This window comes from Topomyia yanbarensis, chromosome 1 (assembly GCF_030247195.1).
Source record: "Topomyia yanbarensis strain Yona2022 chromosome 1, ASM3024719v1, whole genome shotgun sequence".
Classification (NCBI taxonomy): Eukaryota; Metazoa; Arthropoda; class Insecta; order Diptera; family Culicidae; genus Topomyia; species Topomyia yanbarensis.
Window position 1 is genome coordinate 118,709,961 of NC_080670.1, and position 27,003 is coordinate 118,736,963.

The 27,003-nt window shown below is 37.0% G+C and overlaps 1 protein-coding gene across 1 annotated transcript in view; it reads right to left on the minus strand.

Annotated features, from left to right (window-relative positions):
* The window catches only part of LOC131681526 (uncharacterized), a 126,701-nt gene extending 100,879 nt beyond the window's left edge, over positions 1 to 25,822 (minus strand). Inside the window, exon 1 of the mRNA XM_058962387.1 lies at positions 25,606 to 25,822. Within this exon, the coding sequence (XP_058818370.1) occupies positions 25,606 to 25,692 (87 nt within the window). The 5' untranslated portion in view covers positions 25,693 to 25,822. The remainder of the gene's footprint in view (positions 1 to 25,605) is intronic.
* Positions 25,823 to 27,003: the final 1,181 nt, after the last annotated feature.

Genomic DNA, 27,003 nt, shown 5'->3' on the forward strand with positions numbered 1-27,003 from the left:
CACGCATGCACTTCAGAGATAGCGTGATATCAGGAGCTGCGATTTCATTAAAATTTTCTTAGTTCTCAGTCGCGTTGGAAATTTGAGTAAAGTATAAACTTCGAAACGATTCAAAAAAAAAAATCGATTTTTTTGGCTCAGTACAATATATAACCCCTTTAGGAAAATTCAGTTTTCCCACCACAATATAGATATTTTATTAACAGAGCATTAACAATAATTCGTTGGTATGTCTATTTTATGGGCCATTTTTTCGCTTTCCCATTGATTTGGTTTGTGATTTCTAGCACTGATGTTGTCCTATGCTGATTTGAGCGGTTCTCTGAGTCCTGCCACTATCCCATGTAGTATGTGTTATCAAAACATCGCGAAGCAACAAGTTCTAAATGTTCTCAAACGATATAATATCCGAAGAGAGTGATAAGAGTTATAAGAAATGTCTCATCACACTGTTAGGTGGATTAAAAACGTTTTTTAAAATGTTCTCCCATGTGCCGGTAATGTAGGACCACTGAAGGAAAAAATTATTTTCTCAAAAGCCTCAACTACTAGAGCAACGTAAAATAGCAATTCTAGTAGCCAAATGGGTCCTCTAAAATACCTATAGTAGCTCATATTGCCTAAATTGACTTTATTTTTTATATTTTTTTTTTTAAATGTTCTCCCATAGACCGGTAATGTAGGACCGCTGAACGAAAAAATTATTTTCTCAAAAGCCTCAACTACTAGAGCAAAGTAAAATGGCAATTCTAGTAGCCAAACGGGTCGTTCAAAATACCTATAGTAGGTCATATTGCCTAAATTGACTACACTATGGTAGCATATGGAAGAATATTTTAAAGAAACCAAACTCAATTTAGGAAACATGGATCACTGTGTAAGTGTTGTAAAGGGCCCATTTGACTGCTAGAATCGCCGTTTTATTGTGCTCCGAATATTGCCCATATAAAATCAGTTAAAAACAGAATTTTATATAAAATTGGCCAATATAGGCCAAAACAGAAAAATTAGCATCTGAACGCTACTGCCATTGCAACATTACATTGTTTTAATCGTTATTACTTCATAGGAATCTGTTTTTGCTTTTGAAATCTACAATGTGTTATATGTGCACTAATAGTACTTCGAATTTATACAGAATTCGAGCGTTAATTTATTTATAGATGTGCTATTTGGTTGGTGAGTTAAGCTTTTTGGTTGCTGGTTGTTCAGATATTCGACACCAGGGTGCGAATAGAAGAAGCGGCATATCGAAGATAATTAAAAAAACCTGTTTTAATCCACCTAGCGGTGCAATTGTGCCTTTCTCATTTCTCTAAACTATGGCACGGAGGCTTTTTATGTTCAACATAATTGTGGAAATGTCCATTACATTCTTAGTACACTTTGCACTTATACACAATGGCATGCCAGCCACGAACTTGATGAGCTACGTGTCGACGGTGAAACACTTGAAACAAAAAAATATCATACTCCATTAGCCTAATCATCATTAGATCAATGTTATCTGCTTGCTAACTCATTTTGTCATGCGGGGCTGGGTATGTGAAGAGGGCGAAAGTCCCATGAACGAACGACTCCCCAGCTTAAATTGGTATGCTTTGTGATACAGTGGTGGTTTAAAGATGATGGGGTTGAAAGGGAGGGGTATGAGGGCTGGATGGGGTGGTGGTCTGAGGGGTGATTTAAGGAGATTTTTAAAGGAGGGGCGCGAACAGTAGAGGGGGGGGGGGGTGTAACCCCTCTCCGTAAACCATCAACTACGCCCCTGTTAAAATCCAGAAACCCTAAACGAGTCGAAAAAAAAATTGGGGGGATTGGGTTGACGTTTTTCAGAGTGATTGCATAACCTTTCTATATGAGAAAGGCAAAAATGTGCCAAAATCCAAAAAAGTGAATCGTAGTCAAATTTTGTTTTCGAGTTTGCATCAAATCTCGACGTTTCATGCACCTTGAACACATTTAGCATCAAAAATAAAAATTCTATTTTTAATTTTTCCTATAGTTTATATGAGAAATTTCTGTGTGGCCGTACTCTGAAACCCGTAATTCCGGAACCAGAATTCCGATCGATCCAAAATTCAATAGCAGCCGATGGGAAGGTTGCACCTTTCATTTGAGACTAAGTTTGGGCAAATCGGTCCAGCCATCTCTGAGAAAAATGAGTGACATTATTTGACACATACGCACATACATACACACACACACACATACACACACATACACACACACATACACACACACATGCATACATACACACACACATACAGACTTTTTCCGATCTCGACGAACTGAGTCGAATGGGATATGACACTCGGCCCTCCGGGCCGGGATTAGGTTGACGTTTTTCAGAGTGATTGCATAACCTTTCTATATGAGAAAGGCAAAAATGTGCCAAAATCCAAAAAAGTGAATCGTAGTCAAATTTTGTTTTCGAGTTTGCATCAAATCTCGACGTTTCATGCACCTTGAACACATTTAGCATCAAAAATAAAAATTCTATTTTTAATTTTTCCTATAGTTTATATGAGAAATTTCTGTGTGGCCGCACTCTGAAACCCGTAATTCCGGAACCAGAATTCCGATCGATCCAAAATTCAATAGCAGCCGATGGGAAGGTTGCACCTTTCATTTGAGACTAAGTTTGGGCAAATCGGTCCAGCCATCTCTGAGAAAAATGAGTGACATTATTTGACACATACGCACATACATACACACACACATACACACACACATACACACACATACACACACATACACACACACACATACACACACATACATACATACACACACATACAGACTTTTTCCGATCTCGACGAACTGAGTCGAATGGGATATGACACTCGGCCCTCCGGGCCGGGATTAGATTGACGTTTTTCAGAGTGATTGCATAACCTTTCTATATGAGAAAGGCAAAAATGTGCCAAAATCCAAAAAAGTGAATCGTAGTCAAATTTTGTTTTCGAGTTTGCATCAAATCTCGACGTTTCATGCACCTTGAACACATTTAGCATCAAAAATAAAAATTCTATTTTTAATTTTTCCTATAGTTTATATGAGAAATTTCTGTGTGGCCGCACTCTGAAACCCGTAATTCCGGAACCAGAATTCCGATCGATCCAAAATTCAATAGCAGCCGATGGGAAGGTTGCACCTTTCATTTGAGACTAAGTTTGGGCAAATCGGTCCAGCCATCTCTGAGAAAAATGAGTGACATTATTTGACACATACGCACATACATACACACACACATACACACACACATACACACACACATACACACACACACATACATACATACACACACACATACAGACTTTTTCCGATCTCGACGAACTGAGTCGAATGGGATATGACACTCGGCCCTCCGGGCCGGGATTAGGTTGACGTTTTTCAGAGTGATTGCATAACCTTTCTATATGAGAAAGGCAAAACCGATTTAATCCACCTAGCAGTGAGATGAGACATTTCTTACACATTTCACTATTGGATTAGTTTGCAGAACTCACGAGAAGTAGGCACCCAATTAGAGGTGGGATGAAAACAGTTTCTAGTCTTGCACGAATAAAATCTCGAATAAACTGAATAAATTATAGAAATCAACAAAACGACCGAAATAAAAAAGTAAAGCAAAAAATGAAACAATAGGTTTTTAAATTCATAAAATGAGTAGAAAAATTAATGGAAATCATTATAATTTTGATCCAAATACACGAATCAAATTAGATTAGGTTATTACATAAAAATTAAGATTATATTTAGAAATAGTTATAAGATTAATAGAATAAATTGACTCATACTAACAAATTGAATGAAATAAAACGAAATGAACATGAAATGCATAAAATTAAAGATATGAATAAAATGAATCAGATAAATCAAATGAATCCAATGAATCAAATGAATTAAATCAATCAAATAAATCAAATGAATCAAATGATTCAAATGAATCAAATGAATCAAATGAATCAAATGAATCAAATGAATCAAATGAATCAAATGAATCAAATGAATCAAATGAATTAAATGAATTAAATCAATCAAATAAAACAAATAAATCAAATAAATCAAATGAATCAAATGAATCAAATGAATCAAATGATTCAAATGAATCAAATGAATCAAATGAATCAAATGAATCAAATGAATCAAATGAAACAAATGAATCAAATGAATCAAATAAATCAAATGAATCAAATTAATCAAATGAATCAAATTAATCAAATGAATCAAATGAATCAAATGAATCAAATGAATCAAATAAATCAAATGAATCATATGAATCAAATGAATCACATGAATCAAATGAATTAAATGAATCAAATTGATTTAATTCATCCAGTGAATACAATGAATCAAATTAATGAAATGGATCAAATGAATAAAAAGAATGGATGAACAAAATGAATAAAGTAAAAAATAAATGAAATGCTAAAATAAAACAAACGAATCAAATAAACAAAATGAGCTGAAGTGATAAAATGAATAAAAAGAAGAAAATGAGCAGAATTAAATGCATTGATTAAAATGAAAAATTGAACAACAGTAAAAGGTTATAAATTAATATAAAGAAATAAATTTAATCAAATAAATTATTTGGATGAAATGATTAAAACTGAAAAAGTAGTCAGATTATTAAAATGAAGAAACTGAACAAAATGAATAAACTGGAAAAAAATAATAAAATGCATACAATGAAAACAATGAATGATATGAGTAAAATGCACAAAAAGAATAAACTGATCAGAGTGAATCCAAAGAATGAAACGAATAAAATAAGTAAAATGAACGCAGATGAAAAAAACGAATAAAAAGATGCGGAATGAAACAATTAATTAAAATGAAATGGTCATATATTTGAAGCCAAACACATTTTTGAATAAAGAAAATGAATAAACCGGATTGTACGAATTCGAAAACCATTGCATCAGAAAGTTTTGAAATGTTTTTGAAAATGCCATCTTCTGAGAAAAGGCTAATAAATATGCAATGGACTTTCTAGGGCTTCCATCTTTTTTTGGTTTTATTCTTTTTGTTTTCATGCTTCTTTACTTGACGAATTCAAAGTTTACTTTTTGGTCACATATTCCCGAAAAAAGATTTATGAAGCCGTGTGGTGTCCGGCGGGCTGAAATCTTTTTGCACTATTTCAACCAAGAATAGAACCTCTGGGAACTGCTCCCATGTCGTAAGAGGCGACTAACAACATGCTAGGAGTTCCTAGGCCGACGTTTTGCTCCGTACCGAAGACTTAATCTGGACGGACCTTAAGGTTTTCCATATTACCCTCTTTCCAGTCTGTATTTAGTGAATCACTGACATATACTCACCTTTTCTGATTCGCCTTTCTTGATTGTGTACCAACGTTTTAAGTTTCTTCTGGCGGTTGTATATTAGCCGTAAATGACGAAATCTAATTCTACACTAAGTAACAGAATATATTAATATACCGGCACTTCCACGCCAAGGTTTAACTTCCAAAGCTTTGGTTTAAAAACCGTTTTTAAAAAATGGAAACTTTCATGTAGGAAATTTATTGAATTGGCCTAAGATGGAGCTGTCGAATTTCACAAAAAGCTTTTTATGTTGCAAGTGATCTGTAGTTGTGTTAAATTAGGTATTTTTCTATTATATTTGGAACCGTCTACTGACAAATCTACATTTACGAATACCTCCAAAAGTGACTCCTTGAGGTCTCATGAAGGCCTGACACTAGCTTTATGATACTTTTGCTTTTCTAAACAGTAATAAAAATCTCAACATTCAAGAACTTCACTTTGTCAGAAAATGTAGGGCCATCGGAAGCTAAAACTTGGTAAAATCGCACTCCTGGTCCTTTTTTCAGTGCAGTACTCTACGTCACTCGTTCAAATTTGCACCGCTCTTATGGTAGTCGGTATTTGCTAGTATTACTGTTCTCCCATCTATTCTGGTAGTCAAACGGTGGGATAGCAAAATTCTTACAAGTTTCCTATCTCATGCCTCCACGCGAGTCTAAGTCTATTGATGATATTTGGTCCTTAGACCGCAGAATGAGAGGGTGCGAACAGAATGAGAGGGTGCGAACAGATCTAGTCGAGAAAACAGTGCCGTAAAAATGAATAGTTGATCGGAAATTAGCCCCAATACGACTAATCTGACTAGTATCTATGAACACGGGTCAATACGTATTGAAAATTCGCCGCGTCTGTTTTTATGAACCTAATTTAAAGCTCCGTTATTGCTAACAAGCCCGTGCATCAGGTTAACAATCCTTTATATTTCCCTTCAGTGTTCGGTATTATCGCTCGTATACTTGTATTCCACAAACAATCCCATATGGAAAATAAGAAATACTTTCCTTGATTTATAACATCTCTCGCTATTTTTGCCTGTATAATGTGTTATCACTCGGTAGTTTTCAAGCCAATAAATATATCGTAGAGAAGAAGTAGCGAATTCTGTCCAAATACTGTTGCAATAAATAGTGATCCGGCCCATTACGCGGATAAGATTAGCTTTTCTAGGCAATACTCCCACGGTCGGCCGTGTGGAGTTCAAATTGCTTTTGTTTAGGGAACATAGTATACTCTCGGTAGCCGGCTGCCCAGAGTTTAAAAATAACCAAAAACTAAACAAGATCATCTCTTTTTCGAGTGATCGTGCACTCGAAGACTAACTAAACAACTACCTAATAAAACATGCTTTACAGGTCGCATCGTTTGCTTGGAGCGAATCCTAGACCTGATACCCTTCCAAACCACCAACTCCGCGACACCTATGGAAGAGTCTGATGAATCGTCGTCCTTCCGTTAAGTAGGTGGAGCATCAACACTTCCCGTCTACCTTATCCTTTATCCTTCCCCGTGAACGATGGAGATGGGGGCGGCCGGCAATGATGGCTATCATGCTGTTGAGGTTTTAATATGGGTCGGATTGGTATGAATTCCTACTTACCACTTCCTAAGCAACTCTTATTAGATAATCAGCAGTCAAACATGATGAAGTCAGTGTGCAATCCGCCAAAATCATCGTCACAACGCAACGCAACGCAACGCAACGCAACATATTCCCGAAAAAAGATTTATGTGCAGAACAGAATTTACTCGTCCAGTATTTTAACGCGCAATTGAATATAGTAAAGTGAGATAAGGTCACATGTGCTTTCAAGCCCCTTGAACAGAGAACGACAGAGGGAGAATGCGATTCGTGAATGAGACAGGTAGATATTTCAAAGTTTTTATTTGCATTGAAGTAAATAGTGTGAAATATCTAGGCTATTTCGATTGCATAAAAGCCGTGTTTGTATTGTTTCGTTCGGAATTCTCGTTCAGGAAATATGGATAAATAAGTCCTATACAGACCAATATTGTGAAAAAGAAATGATTCAAACTACTCAGTATATCCAAATATGGACGACGATAAGTTAGAAGACACATTGTAGTTGCATCCCCCATCGAGAGTGGGTACTTTGAGGACTTCTTTTCCTGGATCTAATTTGTGGATATTTTTGGTCTTTGATCCGTTATTTTTCATGAAAGTTCGTATCGAATGTGCAGCTGATACAACTCATGGTTCATTCGCCTGCGCAACGTTCCGTCTTCCATCTGCACGCCACCATAGATGGTACGCAACACTTTTCGTTCGAAAACTCCAAGGGCGCGTTGGTCCTCCACGAGCATAGTCCAGGTCTCGTGGCCGTAGCGGACCACCGATCTAATCAGCGTCTTGAAGATAATCAACTTCGTGCGGCGGCGAATTTTGTTCGACCGGAGCGTCCTCTGGAGTCCAAAGTAGGCACGATTTCCCGGTATGATCCGTCTCTGAATTTCTCTGCTGTTATCATTGTCGTCGGTTACCAGTGAGTCCAAATACATGAATTCGTCGACCATCTCGATTTCGTCACCGTCAATCTGAACTCGGGTGGGAGGTTCACATTGTCGTCTCTAGAATCTCTTCCTCTCATGTATTTTGTCTTCGAAATCCTGGCTTCAGCTTTCAGTCTTTGAGCATATATTTCATTCAAAATTCAATAGAGATACGAATAGTTTAAATATCGCACGTGGAATGTCTCTTTTAAAACTTCTTAACTTAAATGTAAAATAGCAATTCTAGTAGCCAAATGAGTCCTCTAAAATACCTATAGTAGGTCATATTGCCTAAATTGACTTCAGTATTTTTTATGATTTTTTTAAAATGTTCTCCCATGTGCCGGTAATTTAGGACCACTGAAGGAAAAAAATATTTTCTGAAAAGCCTCAACTAATAGAGAAACGTAAAATAGCAACTCTAGTAGCCAAAAGGGTCCTCTAAAATATCTATAGTAGCTCATATTGCCTAAATTGACTTTATTTTTTCTAATTTTTTTTAAATGTTCTCCCATGTACCGGTAATGTAGGACCACTGAAGGAAAACATTATTTTCTCAAAAGCCTCAACTACTAGAGCAACGTAAAATAGCAATTCTAGTAGCCAAATGGGTCATCTAAAATACCTATAGTAGGTCATATTGCCTAAATCGACTTTAGTCTTTTTTATGATTTTTTTAAATTATCTTCGATATGCCGTTTCTTCTATTCGCACCCTGGTGTCGAATATCTGAACAACCAGCAACCAAAAAGCTTAACTCACCAACCAAATAGCACATCTATAAGTAAATTAACGCTCGAATTATGTATAAATTCGAAGTACTATTAGTGCACATATAACACATTGTAGATTTCAAAAGCAAAAACAGATTCCTATGAAGTAATAACGATTAAAACAATGTAATGTTGCAATGGCAGTAGCGTTCAGATGCTAATTTTTCTGTTTTGGCCTATATTGGCCAATTTTATATAAAATTCTGTTTTTAACTGATTTTATATGGGCAATATTCGGAGCACAATAAAACGGCGATTCTAGCAGTCAAATGGGCCCTTTACAATACTTACACAGTGATCCATGTTTCCTAAATTGAGTTTGGTTTCTTTAAAATATTCTTCCATATGCTACCATAGTGTAATTAGCAAAAAGCTCACTTATCGCTTGTTTGCATTGCAATATAGAATGGAATCCACACCAGTAAATAATAATACAGTTGACGTAAACAAGATCGCATCGTAATTTTCTGGCTGATCATTTTACATGATTTAACCAGCCTCCTGCTAGGCAGCCATTTTGTCCTAGCCAACATCTGCCTTTGTTAAAATCAAAACAACCCAATGCTATTGCACGGGCGACGTGGGCCTAGATGCAGCTAGGCCCATCATATGTTGACTACTGTCAAAGTCCGTATATCTCCATAGCGAATGACAGGAGTGACACCCTCCTGGATTTAACCTATATTTTGAGAAAATATTTTTTTCCTTCAGTGGTCCTACATTACCGGTATATGGGAGAACATTTAAAAAAAATCATAAAAAATACTAAAGTCAATTTAGGCAATATGAGCTACTACAGGTATTTTAGAGGACACATTTGGCTACTAGAATTGCCATTTTACTTTGCTCTAGTAGTTGAGGCTTTTGAGAAAATAATTTTTTCCTTCAGTCGTCCTACATTACCTGTACATGGGAGAACAAATACTAAAGTCAATTTAGGCAATATGAGCTACTATAGGTATTTTAGTGGACCCATTTGGCTACTAGAATTGCCATTTTACTTTGCTCTAGTAGTTGAGGCTTTTGAGAAAATAATTTTTTCCTTCAGTGGTCCTACATTACCGGTATATGGGAGAACATTTAAAAAAATCATAAAACATACTAAAGTCAATTTAGGCATTATGACCTACTATAGGTATATTAGAGGACCCATTTGGCTATTAGAATTGCTATTTTACGTTGCTCTAGTAGTTGAGGCTTTTGAGAAAATAATTTTTTCCTTCAGTGGTCCTACATTACTGGCACATGGGAGAACATTTAAAAAAAATCATAAAAAATACTAAAGTCAATTTAGGCAATATGAGCTACTATAGGTATTTTAGGGGACCCATTTGGCTACTAGAATTGCCATTTTACTTTGCTCTAGTAGTTGGGGCTTTTGAGAAAATATTTTTTTCCTTCAGTGGTCCTACATTACTGGCACATGGGAGAACATTTAAAAAAATCATAAAAAATACTAAAGTCAATTTAGGCAATATGAGCTACTATAGGTATTTTAGAGGACCCATTTGGCTACTAGAATTGCCATTTTACTTTGCTCTAGTAGTTGAGGCTTTTGAGAAAATAATGTTTTCCTTCAGTGGTCCTACATTACCGGCACATGGGAGAAGATTTTAAAAAATCATAAAAAATACTAAAGTCAATTTAGGCAATATGAGCTACTATAGGTATTTTAGAGGATCCATTTGGCTACTAGAATTGCTATTTTACGTTGCTCTAGTAGTTGAGGCTTTTGAGAAAATATTTTTTTCCTTCAGTGGTCCTACATTACCGGTATATGGAAGAACATTAAAAAAACCTGTTTTAATCCACCTAGAGGTGCAATTGTGCCTTTCTCATTTCTACAAACTATGATTTAATAGCTGGTTCGTACAATATAACATTATGAAAATGTCTTTCATTCTTATTACACTTGGTAAGTATATATAAGAGCACGTTTGTGCATTCATCGCGGTATCGGTTTGAATCGGAGTTTTCTATGTGATTGCACTCCACAACCCGTAACTCCGGAGCCGGAAGTCGGATGGAGATGGAATTTACTATCAGTTTCCGGGGACGCAACACCTTTCATTTGAGACTAAGTTGATCAAATCGGTCTAGCCATTTTCGAGAAACCAATAATACCGTTATTCTGAATTTGGATACTTCAGGATCTGTCGATGGTGGCCAGTGTGGCCAAAGAGACTTTGAATGACTGTTGGTGACCTAGATCTACAAATTCAACAGTTGTGTTTAAATTTTGGAAAAAATTCCACCTTTTCACATTCATCGCAGAATTCGTTAGAATCGGGATTTGCTGCGTGATCGTACGTATCACCCTGTAATTCAGGAACCAGAACTCGGATCCACACAAAATTCAACAGCAGCAGATGGACCTTTCATTTAAAATCAAGTTTGTCACAATCGGTTCAGAAAATTCCGAGAAACCGATGTGGACAAATCAACAAATTTTGTTTTGTAACCATACTCTTCGACTCGTAATCCGAAACAAGATGTCGGTTGAAAATGAAATTCAATAGCAACCTATGGGAATATTATACCTTTCATTTGAATCTTAGTTTGTAAAAATCGGTTCAGCCATCTCCGAGAAACCGATGTGGACATTTTGTTAACAAATCCGCACATACACACACATACATACATACATACATACATGCATACACATACATTCACACATACATACATACATACATACATACACACATACATACACACAGATATTTTGCGATCTCGGCGAATTGAGTCGAATGTTATATTATGAGACTCGGCCCTCCGAGCAATTGCATAACCTTTCTATAAAAGAAAGGCAAAAGAATAATATTTGATTAGCCTAATAAGCATGAGTTCAATGTTATCTTCATGTGATTATAATTTGGAAAGGTTGGTGGAATGGGTTTGAACGTGTAGGGAATGGGGGGTTAGTAGAGTGGGAGTGGAGGATGCGTCAGAAATCCTTCATCTTATTTCGGTATACGGGGTGGATGAAGGAAATGCGGGCGTGAGGGTGGTCCAAGAGTAGGGGAGTGATGAAGGAGGGATGTGTAAGGGCAAGGAGGGGGGGGGGAGGTGCGGCGACGCAATACTCAACTGCATATTTTGCCTTCCATTTAAGACTTGGTTTGAGAAAATCGGTTCAGTCATCACCAATGAACCGATGTGACTTTAATTGTGGAATATGCCCGGAATTCCGGAACTCCGGAATCGTCGATAGTGGACAATATATTCAAAGAATGTTTGATTGGCAATCAGTGATCTAGATCTGCGATTAGAAGTAATTTGGTGACCATTTCAATAGTTTTTACCCTCTGAGGTATTACGATTGTACCGATTTATATGGGAAATTCCAGTATATCCTTACTAACACCCCTATAACTTCGGAAGCAAGAGTCGGAACCGAATGAAATTCAGCAGCAATCAATGGCATTACTGTATCTTTCATTTGAAATGAAGTTTGTAAAAATCGGTAGAGAATTCGTTGTGGAATGGGTGTGATATTAGCTTAGGAACTTGGCGGGTTCCCCGGGGGCGTCATTAACCGTCATAGGTGGCCAATGTGGTCAAAGCTGCTTTGATTGATCATTAGTGATCCAGACCCGCAAACTAGAGTAATGTTACATCAATTTTAATATATTTTACATCATTTGAACGCCCAAGTAGCAAATCGCAACTAGTTTTATTTATCTAAGTCCGAACTATGTTGCAACGAAAGAACAATAAGGTTATTTTTGTTGCACTGGTTGAACATAGATAACATCAAGGTTATTTCAAAACATCTTTTGTCACCAAATAGTCATTTATGTTGCCAGTTAAAACATATTCATTAATGTTCCGAACTGGTTGCTGATGTTGCAGTGTTTGTTGAAAATTAGTTGCGATTTTGATTTTGTGATATGTATTATGACAATTGCACAGTTGTCAAACACCAAAATTCTTACTAAAAACGATTCAGTTTACAAAGTCGTATTCATGTTATACGTATGTATCCGTCACATATCATCATTACGCCTTTCAGTACAAACTCACACGTATCAACAAAATGCTTTCACAACACTGAATCAACAAGCTCACAACAAATGCTTAGCAAAACGAAAAATAAGTTGTATTTTTGTTACCATTACATTGCGAAGATTAACCTATGACACTTCATGCGCTCCACTTGATATTATAGAGGCACTGATCTGTACGGTGGCGCCAACTATAATGTTTGAAAATAATTTCGGAACTAAGAACAAGAAGGATGGTAGATAGATCGGAACGAGTAGTATGAATTTGAGACAAATCGTTTAGTTAAAGTACCTTCCGAAAACAATAGCAGCCTATTTAGCAAATTTCCTGTTTAATCTGTGAAGCGTCTTGTAGATTTTGTTATAAATAACTTATGCTAACAGACATTTAGTCTAAGAATGCAAGAATTTCCCAAGAACGCCAATTGAAAAGATACCGTTTACATACCTCGTAGAAAAAACTCCGGCATTTTTAGACCCAAATTAATGATCAGATGCGAACTCAGTTTGTCAAATCATCCAATTGGAAAACATTAAAGTTGCGAGTAAATTTATTTTTCATATAGTAATCGCGTCCAATTTCGGTTCCTATAATCATTGAGTTCTTATTCCTATCCATTGATTTTTATATGAAACGCAAGTATAAATACATTTGATTTACCGTTGGTTTCAAATTGCTCCAATTTTAGTGGATATTGATTATTCTATTGTTTCTTGTAATAATATTTGAACTATTGGTATTAATGCTACCTTGGCGGTAAAAAATAATTTCCTTTTAAAATTTCTCGTTAAAGTCATACTTGTCACATGTTTACATTTTTACCGATACACCGAACATGTTATAGTTGGCGCCACCGTACAGTTCGACGCCTGTATAATATGAAGTGTAGCGCATGAAGTGGCACCAGGGTATTTTCTCAACGTAATGGAAACAAAAATACAACTTAATTTTTGTTTTGCTGAACTTTAGTTATGAATTGGTCAATTCAGTGTTGCGAATGCCTTTCATCAATACATGTAAGTTTGTGATTCAAGGTATAATGATGATATGTGCCTAATACGTATGCATGACAAGAATACGACTTTGTGACTAGAACGTTTCAGCAAGAATAGTATAGTACAGGGTCATATTAAGGAAAGGTATATTTTGATGCAAACTGAAAATTACTCAATGGAGACAAACCGTATGCTGGAAAATGGTTGTTCACAAATTAAAAGCTTTGCTCATTAATATAAATAAGTTCGGAAAGCATATTGTTTCGTATTCACCAAAATTACATCCGTAATTTGACCCTGGATGGGTTGAAAGCCATACTGCTTATATGCTCCATTTTCTAATATATTGGAAATAAAACCTCAACCGGCTCGCGAACCTTAATAAATGTTTACCTTTAAAGCAATTTGTGTCCCTGATTTATGTTTAATGTGTGTTTTCTTTGAATAATATTGGATTTTTGGAATGTTTCGGTTTTCCTAATGAAAAATGGCTTTTAAATACTATTGCGGATTTGGTTTCACCAAGAGCGCTTGAAATAATTAGAAGCAGAATAAAATATCACTCGATAGACTCTGCTGCGCAGTGCAATTTGATGCTTCATTGGCAATTTTTGATATGAAAAATGACACTACTGTTCATATTCAAATTATCAACATATATTTGGACTTGGTCTTCATTTTGATTTCCACTGGTGACATAATCTTAACATATTTATAAGAAAATAGGTTACTTTTCAGTTGCGATTGACAGTCCAAATGAACGGCAAAAAGGAATGATTAAGTAATCTTGTTGCGACCTACAATCAACATGTTGAAACAATATGATTTCATTTAGCTATGCTCGCGTCGTTAGTGCAACGAACCGGCAACAAGTTTTTTACTGTTTTGCTCAATCAATATTATGTTGAAATTCGGCCTAAAGCTGCGCTTTTTGGGTCGCGCAGAAAGTTAGATGTCAGTCGCAACAGCACATATTTTTTGTTGCCAAGTGGTTATGAAATAGTTACTGAAACAAAAATTGCTACTTGGGACATCATGGTTTATATGGGAATTTGCTGTGTGACCGCACTCTTCAACCCGTAACTCCGGAACCGGAAGTCGGATCAACGAAAAATTCAATAGCAGATTATGGGAGCGTTATACCTTTCAGATGAAACTAAGTTTGCGAAAATCGGTTCAGCCATCTCTGAGAAAATTGTGTGAGTTTAAATGACACACACACATACATACACACACACAGACATTTGCCGATCTCGACGAACTGAATCGAATGGTGTATGACACTCGGCCCTCCGGGCCTCGGTTAAAAAGTCGATTTTTACAGTGATTGCATAGCCTTTCTTTATATGAGAAAGGCAAAAACCTGTTTTAATCCACCTAGCGGTGCAAATGTGCCTTTCTCATTTGTCTAAACTATGGCACGGAGGCTTTTTATGTTCAACATAATTGTGGAAATGTCCATTACATTCTTAGTACACTTTGCACTTATACACAATGGCATGCCAGCCACGAACTTGATGAGCTACGTGTCGACGGTGAAACACTTGAAACAAAAAAATATCATACTCCATTAGCCTAATCAGCATTAGATCAATGTTATCTGCTTGCTAACTCATTTTGTCATGCGGGGGTGGGTATGTGAGGAGGGCGAAAGTCCCATGAACGAACGACTCCCCAGCATAAATTGGTATGCTTTGTGATATAGTGGTGGTTTAAAGATGATGGGGTTGAAAGGGAGGGGTATGAGGGCTGGATGGGGTGGTGGTCTGAGGGGCGATTTAAGGAGATTTTTAAAGGAGGGGAGTGAACAGTAGAGGGGGGGGGGTGTAACCCCTCTCCGTAAACCATCAACTACGCCCCTGTTAAAATCCAGAAACCTTATGCGAGTCGAAATAAAAATTCGACGAACTAAGTCGAATGGTATATGACACTCGGCCCTCCGGGCCGGGATTAGGTTGACGTTTTTCAGAGTGATTGCATAACCTTTCTATATGAGAAAGGCAAAAATGTGCCAAAATCCAAAAAAGTGAATCGTCGTCAAATTTTTTTCGAGTTTGCATCAAATCTCGACGTTTCATGCACCTTGAGCACATTTAGCATCAAAAATAAAAATTCTGTTTTTAATTTTTCCTATAGTTTATATGAGAAATCTCTGTGTGCCCGCACTCTGAAACCCGTAATTCCGGAACCAGAATTCCGATCGATCCAAAATTCAATAGCAGCCGATGGAAAGGTTGCACCTTTCATTTGAGACTGTTTGGGCAAATCGGTCCAGCCATCTCTTAGAAAAATAAGTGACATTATTTGACACATATGCACATACATACACACACACACATACACACACCTACATACACACATACAGACTTTTTCCGATCTCGACGAACTGAGTCGAATGGCATATGATACCCGGCCCTCCGGGCCGGGATTAGGTTGACGTTTTTCAGAGTGATTGCATAACCTTTCTAAATGAGAAAGGCAAAAATGTGCCAAAATCCAAAAAAGTGAATCTTCGTCAAATTTTTTTCGAGTTTGCATCAAATCTCGACGTTTCATGCACCTTGAACACATTTAGCATCAAAAATAAAAATTCTGTTTTTAATTTTTCCTATAGTTTATATGAGAAATTTCTGTGTTACCGCACTCGGAAACCCGTAATTCCGGAACCAGAATTCCGATCGATCCAAAATTCAATAGCAGCCGATGGAAAGGTTGCACCTTTCATTTGAGAATATGTTTGGGCAAATCGGTCCAGCCATCTCTTAGAAAAATGAGTGACATTATTTGACACATACGCACATACATACACACACACATACAGACTTTTTCCGATCTCGACGAACTGAGTCGAATGGTATATGATACTCGGCCCTCCGGGCCGGGATTAAGTTGACGTTTTTCAGAGTGATTGCATAACCTTTCTAAATGAGAGGCAAAAATGTGCCAAAATCCAAAAAAGTGAATCGTCGTCAAATTTTTTTCGAGTTTGCATCAAATCTCGACGTTTCATGCACCTTGAACACATTTAGCATCAAAAATAAAAATTCTGTTTTTAATTTTTCCTATAGTTTATATGAGAAATTTCTCTGTGGCCGCACTCTGAAACCCGTAATTCCGGAACCAGAATTCCGATCGATCCAAAATTCAATAGCAGCCGATGGAAAGGTTGCACCTTTCATTTGAGACTAAGTTTGGGCAAATCGGTCCAGCCATCTCTTAGAAAAATAAGTGACATTATTTGACACATACGCACATACATACACACACACATACATACACACATACAGACTTTCCGATCTCGACGAACTGAGTGGAATGGTATATGACACTCGGCCCTCCGGGCCGGGATTAGGTTGACGTTTTTCAGAGTGATTGCATAACCTTTCTATATGAGAAAGGCAATAATCATAAAAAATGCTAAAGTCAATTTAGGCAATATGAGCTACAATAGGTATTTTAGAGGATCCATTTGGCTACTAGAATTGCTATTTTACGTTGCTCTAATCGTTACTGTTTCGGAGAAAGATATAAAAACAGTGGCGCATATCAGAGAAAAATGAGGCAGAATTGGTACTACTGCTATTAGAATGATTCAATCGTCATTGTTTAATAGTACTTTACCATTGTTTTTAATCTGCAACGTTCTCATTATTGTTTATATGTGCAATAGTGGTATTTTAAATTTATCGAATATGCTAGCATCAATCAATTTACAGGTGAGCTTTTTGGTTGGTGAAATAAGCTTTTTGGTTGGTGAGCTGAGCTTGTTCAGCTATCCGACACCAGGTGGCTAATGCGCTACAGTGGTGGCCATAATTATAGGAGCTTTTCGGTTGGTGAGCTTTTTGGTTGCTGGATATTTTGGTTGGTAAGTTCACAGAAGTCGACACAGATCTTTCATTAGGGCCTATGTCGCAATGTACTCAAATGGAGAAAAATCAGTTTCAATATTCGGCGAAGCTTTTCTAAATGTAGTTTTTATTATAGGTATAAATTACTTTATGACCGTGTTTTTCCGGAAGCATTTTTCGTTTAACCTTATGACAATATAACAAAGAATTTAATTCCTATGTGCTTTTAGTAGGTAGAAACTAAAAAAATGCTTACGCCCAATTTGCATCCCAGTCGTGATGTCGCCCTTCAGCAACCACCATTTGCGAAAGGGCTAAACCGTGTACATAATTTTCAGAAGGGCGCGGTAAATGGGCTAAACTGACTCTGTCTTGCTGGGTAGGGCTGGGTAAATGGGCGAGCTTGACAGTATACTTTTTAATAGGGCTCAGCAAATGGGCGCATAGAAACCCAATGTAAAAGAAAGGGCGCGTGAATCTTTTCTTCAAATGTTATTGTGCAACAACTATCGAGTAGACATGATCATAGTAGATATTGCTTATCATTTATATAATAGAACCGCCGTTTATTCTTTTATTTGTGAATAATAACCGTACGCCCGCTTCTGTCTAAAAATGTAAGTTTGGCCTTTATATTCCATATGAGAAGAAGGGCCTAAGTCGAAATCTCGAAGAAAATGCATGTTTCGCCGTTTTGTTTTCTTTAATTATACATCGAACTAAAAACCATTTTAACTAATTTTCACCTCAATCTTGTAGTAGTTTTGTTGCATAATGTCGTAATAGTGAAAACGCAGTTTGTTTACATTTGCGATTTAAGCCCTAATGAAAAATCTATGTCGAAGTTTAGTACCTAATGTCTAGGATAGGATCCGCCAGCTGACTTCTTCTTATATTTTGCTAATCCCTGCTGAAAACGACATACCCCATCTCGACCAATGCTGCCAAAATATTTGTTTTGTTACAATCGCGTCCAAAACTTCTGATTAAAATATTCTATATTATGTATCAATTTCACGCTCCGGGAAAAATCAATGATTTAGTCTTTATATCCGCATTTAAATGATCATTACGGGTTTTCCATCGGAATACAGCAAAGCAAAATAATATATATTTGTTGTTGGCCATTACGTGAAAATATTTATATAAAATATTTCCATGCTCTTTGTGGGATGCCACATTGTACCCAACTAAGCCTGAACGACACAAATTGCTACAAGAAAATTGTAACGACCATAAGCAAATATTTGAGTGGAATGTAGGAAACAGTCGGGATTCACGAAGCGTTCGCCGTCATGAAGCAGGGTACAACGAATCGTCGATATAATTCAGCACTCGATTCAAGGCAAGGGTGTGCTTAGAGTATAGTGAGTGAGATCAAGAAAAGTTTGTCAAACTTCAACTCTTAAAAGAAGTACTCAGCCGAGTAGTAATGCCAATTATTTATCTCACTATGGTACTATCTCTAAGAACGCTTACGCGCTGGATGGGAGCAACTACAAAACGACAGTAGAAAATTCCTGACGTTTATCAACCAAACTGAGGTCGCGAAGACTCCACGATTCAAAGTACTTTTCAAAACAGCCCACATAGTATTGATAGTGGTCAGTACAGGTAGCTCAGCGGTTTCAGCGGAGTTCAGCGATCGTTGCTGAGCAGGATCACTGCTAGCGATACTGAACTTTTAAAAACGTCCTCGGTTAACACTCGCGAGGCAGAAAAGCTGGAAGTATTGCGAATCTTTTCTTAAATCCACGTTGTGACTTTTCAGCCATGCGGCACCGGGCCGTGCGTTGAAGTGAGAAAACATTTTGACGTTTGTTTTTGTTTCGATCGCTTTTGAGTGTTTCCCATACAGCAACAACTAGACAAAACACTAGATTATCTCGAGATAGACAATATCTACAAAGACGTTCGGTGTGCGAATAAAATTGATTATAGACCGATGCGTTACCTTTGCAAAATGCTACAGTGTCAAAGGGCATAGCCTCTCAGATTCGTCGTCAACATGAGTCTCGAACATTATCGCTTCCTTCTGTTTGAAGAAATGAAAATTAAATATTTTTCAAAACTTGTTCATCCAGCGACTTTTATCCCTCGGAACTATCTAAAGCATCGCTAGTTCTAACTACGTTGTTTTCTGATAATTAGATGTACAAAATCACACTCTGATAGAATGTATTCGTAAATCGCTACGAATTAGTTTCGTACAGACAATTTTCATAAAATATAGACATTTTTCGTACATATGATGAATCATCCGTAGTTCTATTGAAATACTTTCATTTTTAATACGAGTTTTTTTTCGTATAAACCACGAAACGACTTATCAGCTTATTATGAAATGGCTTCGTTTGGCTTGTTCGGCTTGTTCGAATTGTTCACTGATGTATAACAAAGTTTTTATAATATTTACGTGCACCATTTGTCAAACCGCGAACGTCATAAAACCTTCAATAGAGGTAGAATATGGTGTTCTTGTTGTTATACGTCAGATAATTGTTGATCATCACGACGGTCAAATAGTCAATTACCATATCCGTGTCCGCCGGTTTCAGGAAGATTTCCCGAACCGCTTTTACGTCCAGATGATACAGAACCCGGAGCAGTACGTATTGAGCCAAACCTACTATTTACAATGCACGAAATTGCTTCTTTGCAGAAAACGACGGGTAAACTCGCGCATGGCACGATCAATTTCACTATATTTACGAATTTATATTTTCGGTGTAAGAGAAATGTTCATACATTGAAAACATTGAAATGTCACAATTTACATAGATGATGTCCTCCTTTTCGGAAGGCCCCCGTAGTTTTCGTTTATGTGTGGAACCACGGAGCAGAATGTACACTTGAGAGCAACACACATCGGAGTGAAGGAGGTATGTTGTAAAAGAAAAGAGCGGTGGTTCGCATAAAAAGTGCACCGTGTTTGTATCCTTCTTTTTATTTGCTCTGATGTGCATTCCATCCTTGCATATGCATGTCACAAATTTTGGCTTCAAAAGAGCATACAGAGCAGTAGAATACATTGCAGCAATATTATTATTTATTCTTATTTTTCATCTGACCTATGTTGGTCTACATGAAATGTAGTTGAATGGGAAAAGCCAATTTCAGGACTTACTTATACTTCGGAAGCAATCCTCAAATGGGCGTAAAAACCCATTATCTTTTCATATATTCACACCTGATTACAATGGATTCACACTACAATAAAATATAATAACATAGTACACAGCATTACATAAATAAAAATACAAATATTACAAAAAAATGAATCTTAAAATCTAAGTCAACCTTCTTAGTCTATTTTTGAAAACATCACAAGATACAGAAAAGTCAAAATGGCCATAAACACTATTAAAAACATTACACATCGCCCTAATGGGTTCGTTTTGACCGTACTCAGTGCGTTGAAACTCGAGTCTTAAAAAGTTATGCGATCTGAGACTTCTCGGGGGCACATTGACATTTATTTGTGAGAGAATAACTGGAGCATCTATTTGGCCAGTTAATATCTTCCCAACAAATACTGCACTAAATGTGTTCCGCCTTTTGGCTAGGGTTTCCATATCGAGCAGACGACAGCGATCGATGTACGGTGGTAGCCCTGTTGGGTTACGCCACGGCAGAGTTCTAAGAGCAAAACGGAGGAATCTTGCCTGCACTGCTTCTATTCGGTTGATCCAAATGCTTGTGTAAGGACACCAAATGGGTGCTGAAGCTTCCAAGGCAGATCGCACAAGTGAAAAGTAGAGTGCCCGCAAACAATATGGATCAGTGAACTCTTTGGCGATTCTTATAATGAAACCGAGATTTCTATTTGCCTGTGCTGTAACATGAGAGTAATGATTTCTGAATGTCAGTTGTGAGTCCAGAAGTACACCGAGGTCTCTGACAACTGTCATTCTCTCTAGCGATTCCCCGGAAATGGTGTAGTTCCACAGTAATGGATATTTTCTACGTGTAAAAGATATGGAGCATTTGGACACGCTGAGAGCCAGCAAGTTTCGATTACACCAACTACAAAAAGCATCTAAGTGTTGCTGTAGTTCCTTGCAATCTTCTATTGACCGCACAATAAGAAATAGGTTGAGATCATCGGCATATATAAGTCTACACCCAGGAGGTATAACAAAACAAACGTCATTGAAAAACAACGAGAAAAGCAACGGTCCTAGATTGCTCCCTTGAGGCACTCCCGACAAGTTGATGAAACTGTATGACTCGTTACTTCCTAATTTTACACACAGAGAACGATTTACGAGATATGATTTAAGCCACCTTATAAAATAATCCGAAGCGCCCAGCCGCTTCATCTTTGCCAGTAGAAGAGAGTGATCTACACGATCGAATGCAGCCTTGAGATCCGTGTATACAGTATCGACCTGAGATCCAAGTTCAATGTTTTTAATACAGAGCGAAGTGAATTGGGCTAGATTAGTAGTTGTCGATCTACCAGGAAAAAAGCCAATATTCAATATTGCAGATCCTTAGCGGCCGTAACCACGATAGAAAAGACAAAACGGCAACCCTATGAGAACACCATACAGTGGAGTGAACTTGGACTATGAGCATTGGGATATTACGAGCTTTTCGTTTACACGGGATATCAAATAGTCTCATACTGTTTTCACAAAGACGGAATCTTAGGTTGTGACGCCCAACAATTGAAACGGTTTGTCACGTACATTAAAACATTGCACGAATGACAACGTAATAAGCCAAGTACGTACGCATTGTGGAGGAAGCAACGAAAGTGAGAAATTCGCTGCTTAGCCAACGAAACTTCAAGTAGCTTTAATCAGTAATCTACATTATTAAGATCACTAGAGGTAATTTAACTCATTGAAATCCCAATCATGTCTTAATAAATGGTTAGAAGTTAAAGTTTAAGAACAATAATAACCTGACCACGAAAGCAAAATCCAGAAATGTTGACGCTTGCAAATCTCGTTTTCTCCCCTTACATGTTATTTTTAAAGGAGGAGTGAGATGTGGGATGCCACATTGTACCCCTCGACTAGGTGTTAACGCGACTCCAAGGTAAATACTTATATTCATCTTGCAGCACTTGTGTGCATGGCAACATCGCAGTAGGCATCTGCCATCATCTAGCGAATAGTTGAGCAGTCATCAGTAGACAGGCAACAAGGTAAGTAATACGCACTCATGTTCCGTGTTGGGTGATTCTAGGTCGGCGAAATGCAGATTTCACGCTCTTCATTTTTGTAAGTTGCTTTCTGAGTCGAGCACCCTCATTCACAAGATCAATCTTCTCTGTTCGCATTTAGTTTAAATATTCTAAAACTACTTTTTTGCAAGGCTTAATTTTTGTTTAGGTTTGTTCCAGTACTTCATGTGATTTTTTCGGAGAAAACAGCAGTAGAAAATAACACGCGCCTATTTACACCGATGATTGATGCAGTTGAAAACTGTAAAATTCAACTGTATCGATAATACTAAAAGAAGAACAAGAAGCGATTTCCGAAATAGCTTTCTCACGGTTTGCTCCAAAGTATTGCGAATCTTTTCTTAAATCCACATTGCGACTTTTCAGCCATGCGCCACCGGGCCGTGCGTTGAATTACGCGCCCATCTAGTCTGCATCAGTGCGAGTGAGAAAATATTTTGACGTGAGTTTTTGTTTCGACCGCACTCGTGTGTATCCCATATAGCAACAACTCGACGAAATGCTATATTATCTCGCGATAGACAATACTCCCAATTTACTCGGCGCTGGAACAAAGACAAGTTTTACATAAAGTTGAAAATATTTTCATACTTAGGCTAAATAGTCAGTTACTCGGTTAGACTTCGAAAAGAGACATTTCCGCATTAATCCACACACCGCGCTACCGGATCTCTCGGAAACCTGTAGAACTTGAGTTCTGGATAATATGTTTGAATTCGTCTGCCAGAAAATGCCTTCACGCAGAAAAATTTAGCATATTTAAACCAAAAATATGTGTTTTTGAATTCAATCAATTATTGTTTATCACTTTAACCAACAAAATTATTAATTTCACAATATTTTTTATTAGAAAAACAATGTAAATACAATGCTTTCAATAAAAACATTTTTAATTTCAATAATTTTCTTTTATTTTCAATAAAAACAATTATTAGAAAGCAAAACAATAAACTTTTTTATTGAAACAATAAATAAATTTTATTGAATTCAATAAATAAATTTATTGCCTCCCAACCAATAATTTTATTTATTGAATTTAAGCCATATTTTTATTGAACCTACAAATCTTTTTTCTGCGTGTTGCACTTCATAATTCAAGAGTGCTGATTCAAATGGTCCTTAGTGACAAATGTAAACAAACTGAGTTATTTGCAGCGCAGCACGTGATTACAACATAGCTAACGAATACCGAAAACCAGGATTCATTATACCCAGTATTTATCAAAATAACAAGCATTATATAAAAAGTCGCAAAGTTGTCATGATCATATTTTGAAATTTTGCACTTGAGACCTTTTAAATTGAAAGGACCTATGCGTGAAACATTTCAAAACCTCTGCAACTGCTCATAGGCGCCATGCAAAAACGACGCATGATTCATTTCATTCTATGTTTTTCCCACTGCACATAGGTACCTAGTAAAAACGTCCTAAGCATCAAAATAAAAGATTATTTTCTTCTGTTCATGCGACTTATCTTCGAAGTTGAATTTAGAAAGTATAATAAATTAATTGATAATTGGAAAGCTTAGTTATTCTAAAATAACATGCCATTCGTTGGTTTCAACCACTTCCAGCCAATGGTTTGTTAATATAAACTAAAGTTTCCCGCAATTTTTTTCTGCAAGACTTCTGTTAAATCCAGTGCAACTATTTACCATAGTAATGAAGAACATTCGTATTCCGGTGCTCATTATGTCGAAAACTTTGAAGATATTCAATATTCGTCGTAAGAGCTACCTTTGCTGAAAAAAGCCTTATGTGCAGCGTCGTATGATTCTTAGGCCCGAAAAAAGACCTATGTGAAAGGTCCTATAATTTTCAAAAGGACGCATCATTTTAAAGCGCTTAAAAACTACATTAGCACTAAACATTTCATGTTTTTAGTATTATTTACCTAAAGAGCATAGTCCATAGACTATATTGGCATAATTGTTTCATCAAAACACATATTTGTTCTCTAATAGGAATTTGTTTTAGGTCCATGAAACTTCATCCTCGTTTTTCTCAAAGAGAATAGTGAAAGAGACGCAGAGTGAAAATCAGTCAAAACGGCAACACTCCCTTTACGATGATTTCAACACTAGAATTTGGCAACCGTTTCCAAAGGCAGCACTTTAAATGACTCCTATTATATTTTGAAAACAAACCTTTTGTCGATCGTTGAATTTGTTTATCAAACGATGTGCATTTCGAAACAAAGAGATGAAATAATTCTAAAACTTGTTTTTACTCATACATAGACTCTAGAATGCGCCTTACAATCACGATTGCACTAAATTCTGACGAAAATTCAAATTTTTTTTTTGATAGATTTACAATACTTATCTCCTCCAACTCAGGCATGAGTAATGTTTATTTACATTGCACGATTGGTCTGCTCAATAAGGTATTTTTGGCTTCACACTATTCGTCTCTTTTCCTATTCTCTTTGCAAAAATCCAACTTTTAAAGCAATAAACAATATCACTAGATGTCGCTACTAGTGCCTCTTAAATATTTTGGATGGATTTTTTGGTGATTAGTTTCACCCAAGTTGTATTTACACATTACGGAAATTATCTACAGTAATATCTACTACCATACGGATGAAACTCGTTCAAGCAATACTGATCCCGTTTTCCACATACTGTGACGTCGTTTCCACCCTGGCCTATCTGCTACGCAAAAGAAAGTTTTTTAGTATTTCGTTTCTTTGACACGGTTCATTGTGGTTAAAAGGGATAGTTAAATCGATTCTTCAAGTCCTCGCTAAAATATACACAGAAGACGACTAGAAGTTGTAGTCGGAATACTAGTATGTTTTGATAGTGCATTTTACTAGTATACATATGATGGAATTAAAATGAAGACATCTGTCTTAAGTCTGCACCCGAAACAATTGCGCTTAAACTGGTACCGTAATCAAAATTACAATTACTACAATGATACCCACCTTTTTGGAGTTGCGTATAGAAAATCCATTCTGAGATTTTACTGTAAGGAACCCAACGAGCACAGCTATTTCTTCATCTTCCAACATCTTGCTTAATCATTATAATTTCTCTATGATAATAAATTCTATACTATTTGATATTTTTACACTGACTTTTTCCAGGCCAATACATTGTGAAAATTTTTAACACTTACTTTGCCAAAAATAAACCACCTGACATTTCTACTCTATCACATTCCCACATTACCACGGCAGCCCAGTGAGCAAATTTTATGGCAGAGACCGCTCTGTAAGATTTCTGTAAGTCTTGGTTTGGCAGCCCTGTCAGATTTCTGCGCGTATCCTGTCGGGTTAGTTGAGCTAGGGCAAACTCGGTTTCGCTCGCGTTTTCTGGCAAATTTTTACAAGAACCGAGCAAAACCCTAGCACAACTCGGACATAAACTGTGCAAAGATCCTGGCAATTCCTACCTGGTCGAATTTAGCACGAATCGAGCAAAACATCTGACAAAGATGTGGCAGGAAGCGTGCAGAGATCTTGGCCGTACATTGCTGGCTGGATTCTGAATAAAAGTGAGCAGCAACGGTTGGTTTAACCGTATCTGTCAGAAACGCCCAGTTATACTCATTCCGGAACCGGTTCGGATTTCTGAATGAAGTCATTATGGATTCCAAATCAAATGCAACAACCGATTCCGACTCAGAATCGGTTGTTGCATTTGATTTGGAATCCATACTGACTCCATTCAGGATTCCGAATCAAATTCCGAATGGTTTGACCGGGCGGTTGTTGCATTTGAGCGAATTCGTTGCCAGAATTTTCGCACAAATCGCGCAAAATGCTCGCAGAAACTCTGCCAGCATCAATTTCGCTTTGCTCAACTTTTGCTAACTTTCTGCTTGCCACGCTGACCGCCCGGTTTAGGTTTGTTCCATTACACGGAAGTCACTCCGGAGTAAACAGGAGCAAAAAATCTTTGCTCCTTTTTACTCCGGTTTGCTACCAGAAGAAGAAAAAAGAGAAGAAGAGAGTACAGGAACGATTTTCTCCGGAGTACTTCCAGTTTCTCCTGGTACTGGAACAGACCTTGTCTTTTTTTGCCGTATAAATCCTTATTTCTGTGGTCGTTACCCTGCAGCTAAATCTGGCAGCTTGCCAGAAGAAAATTTTGCGGAAGGATTTGAGGTAAGTTTGTTCTTTAAAGTTTGATTTGTTATCTTTGTTATATTTGCTAGGTGGTTTGGTCCACAAAAAATATTGCATTGTGATCAATTTCACAGGTCCATGAAATCAATCCCATTGTAAACATTTTTAAAGATTCTTCCGATTCTTTTTCACAGGTCAAACATCCAATCTAATAAAGGATTAGCTGCTACCACTTTCCCCAGCGGAATCACT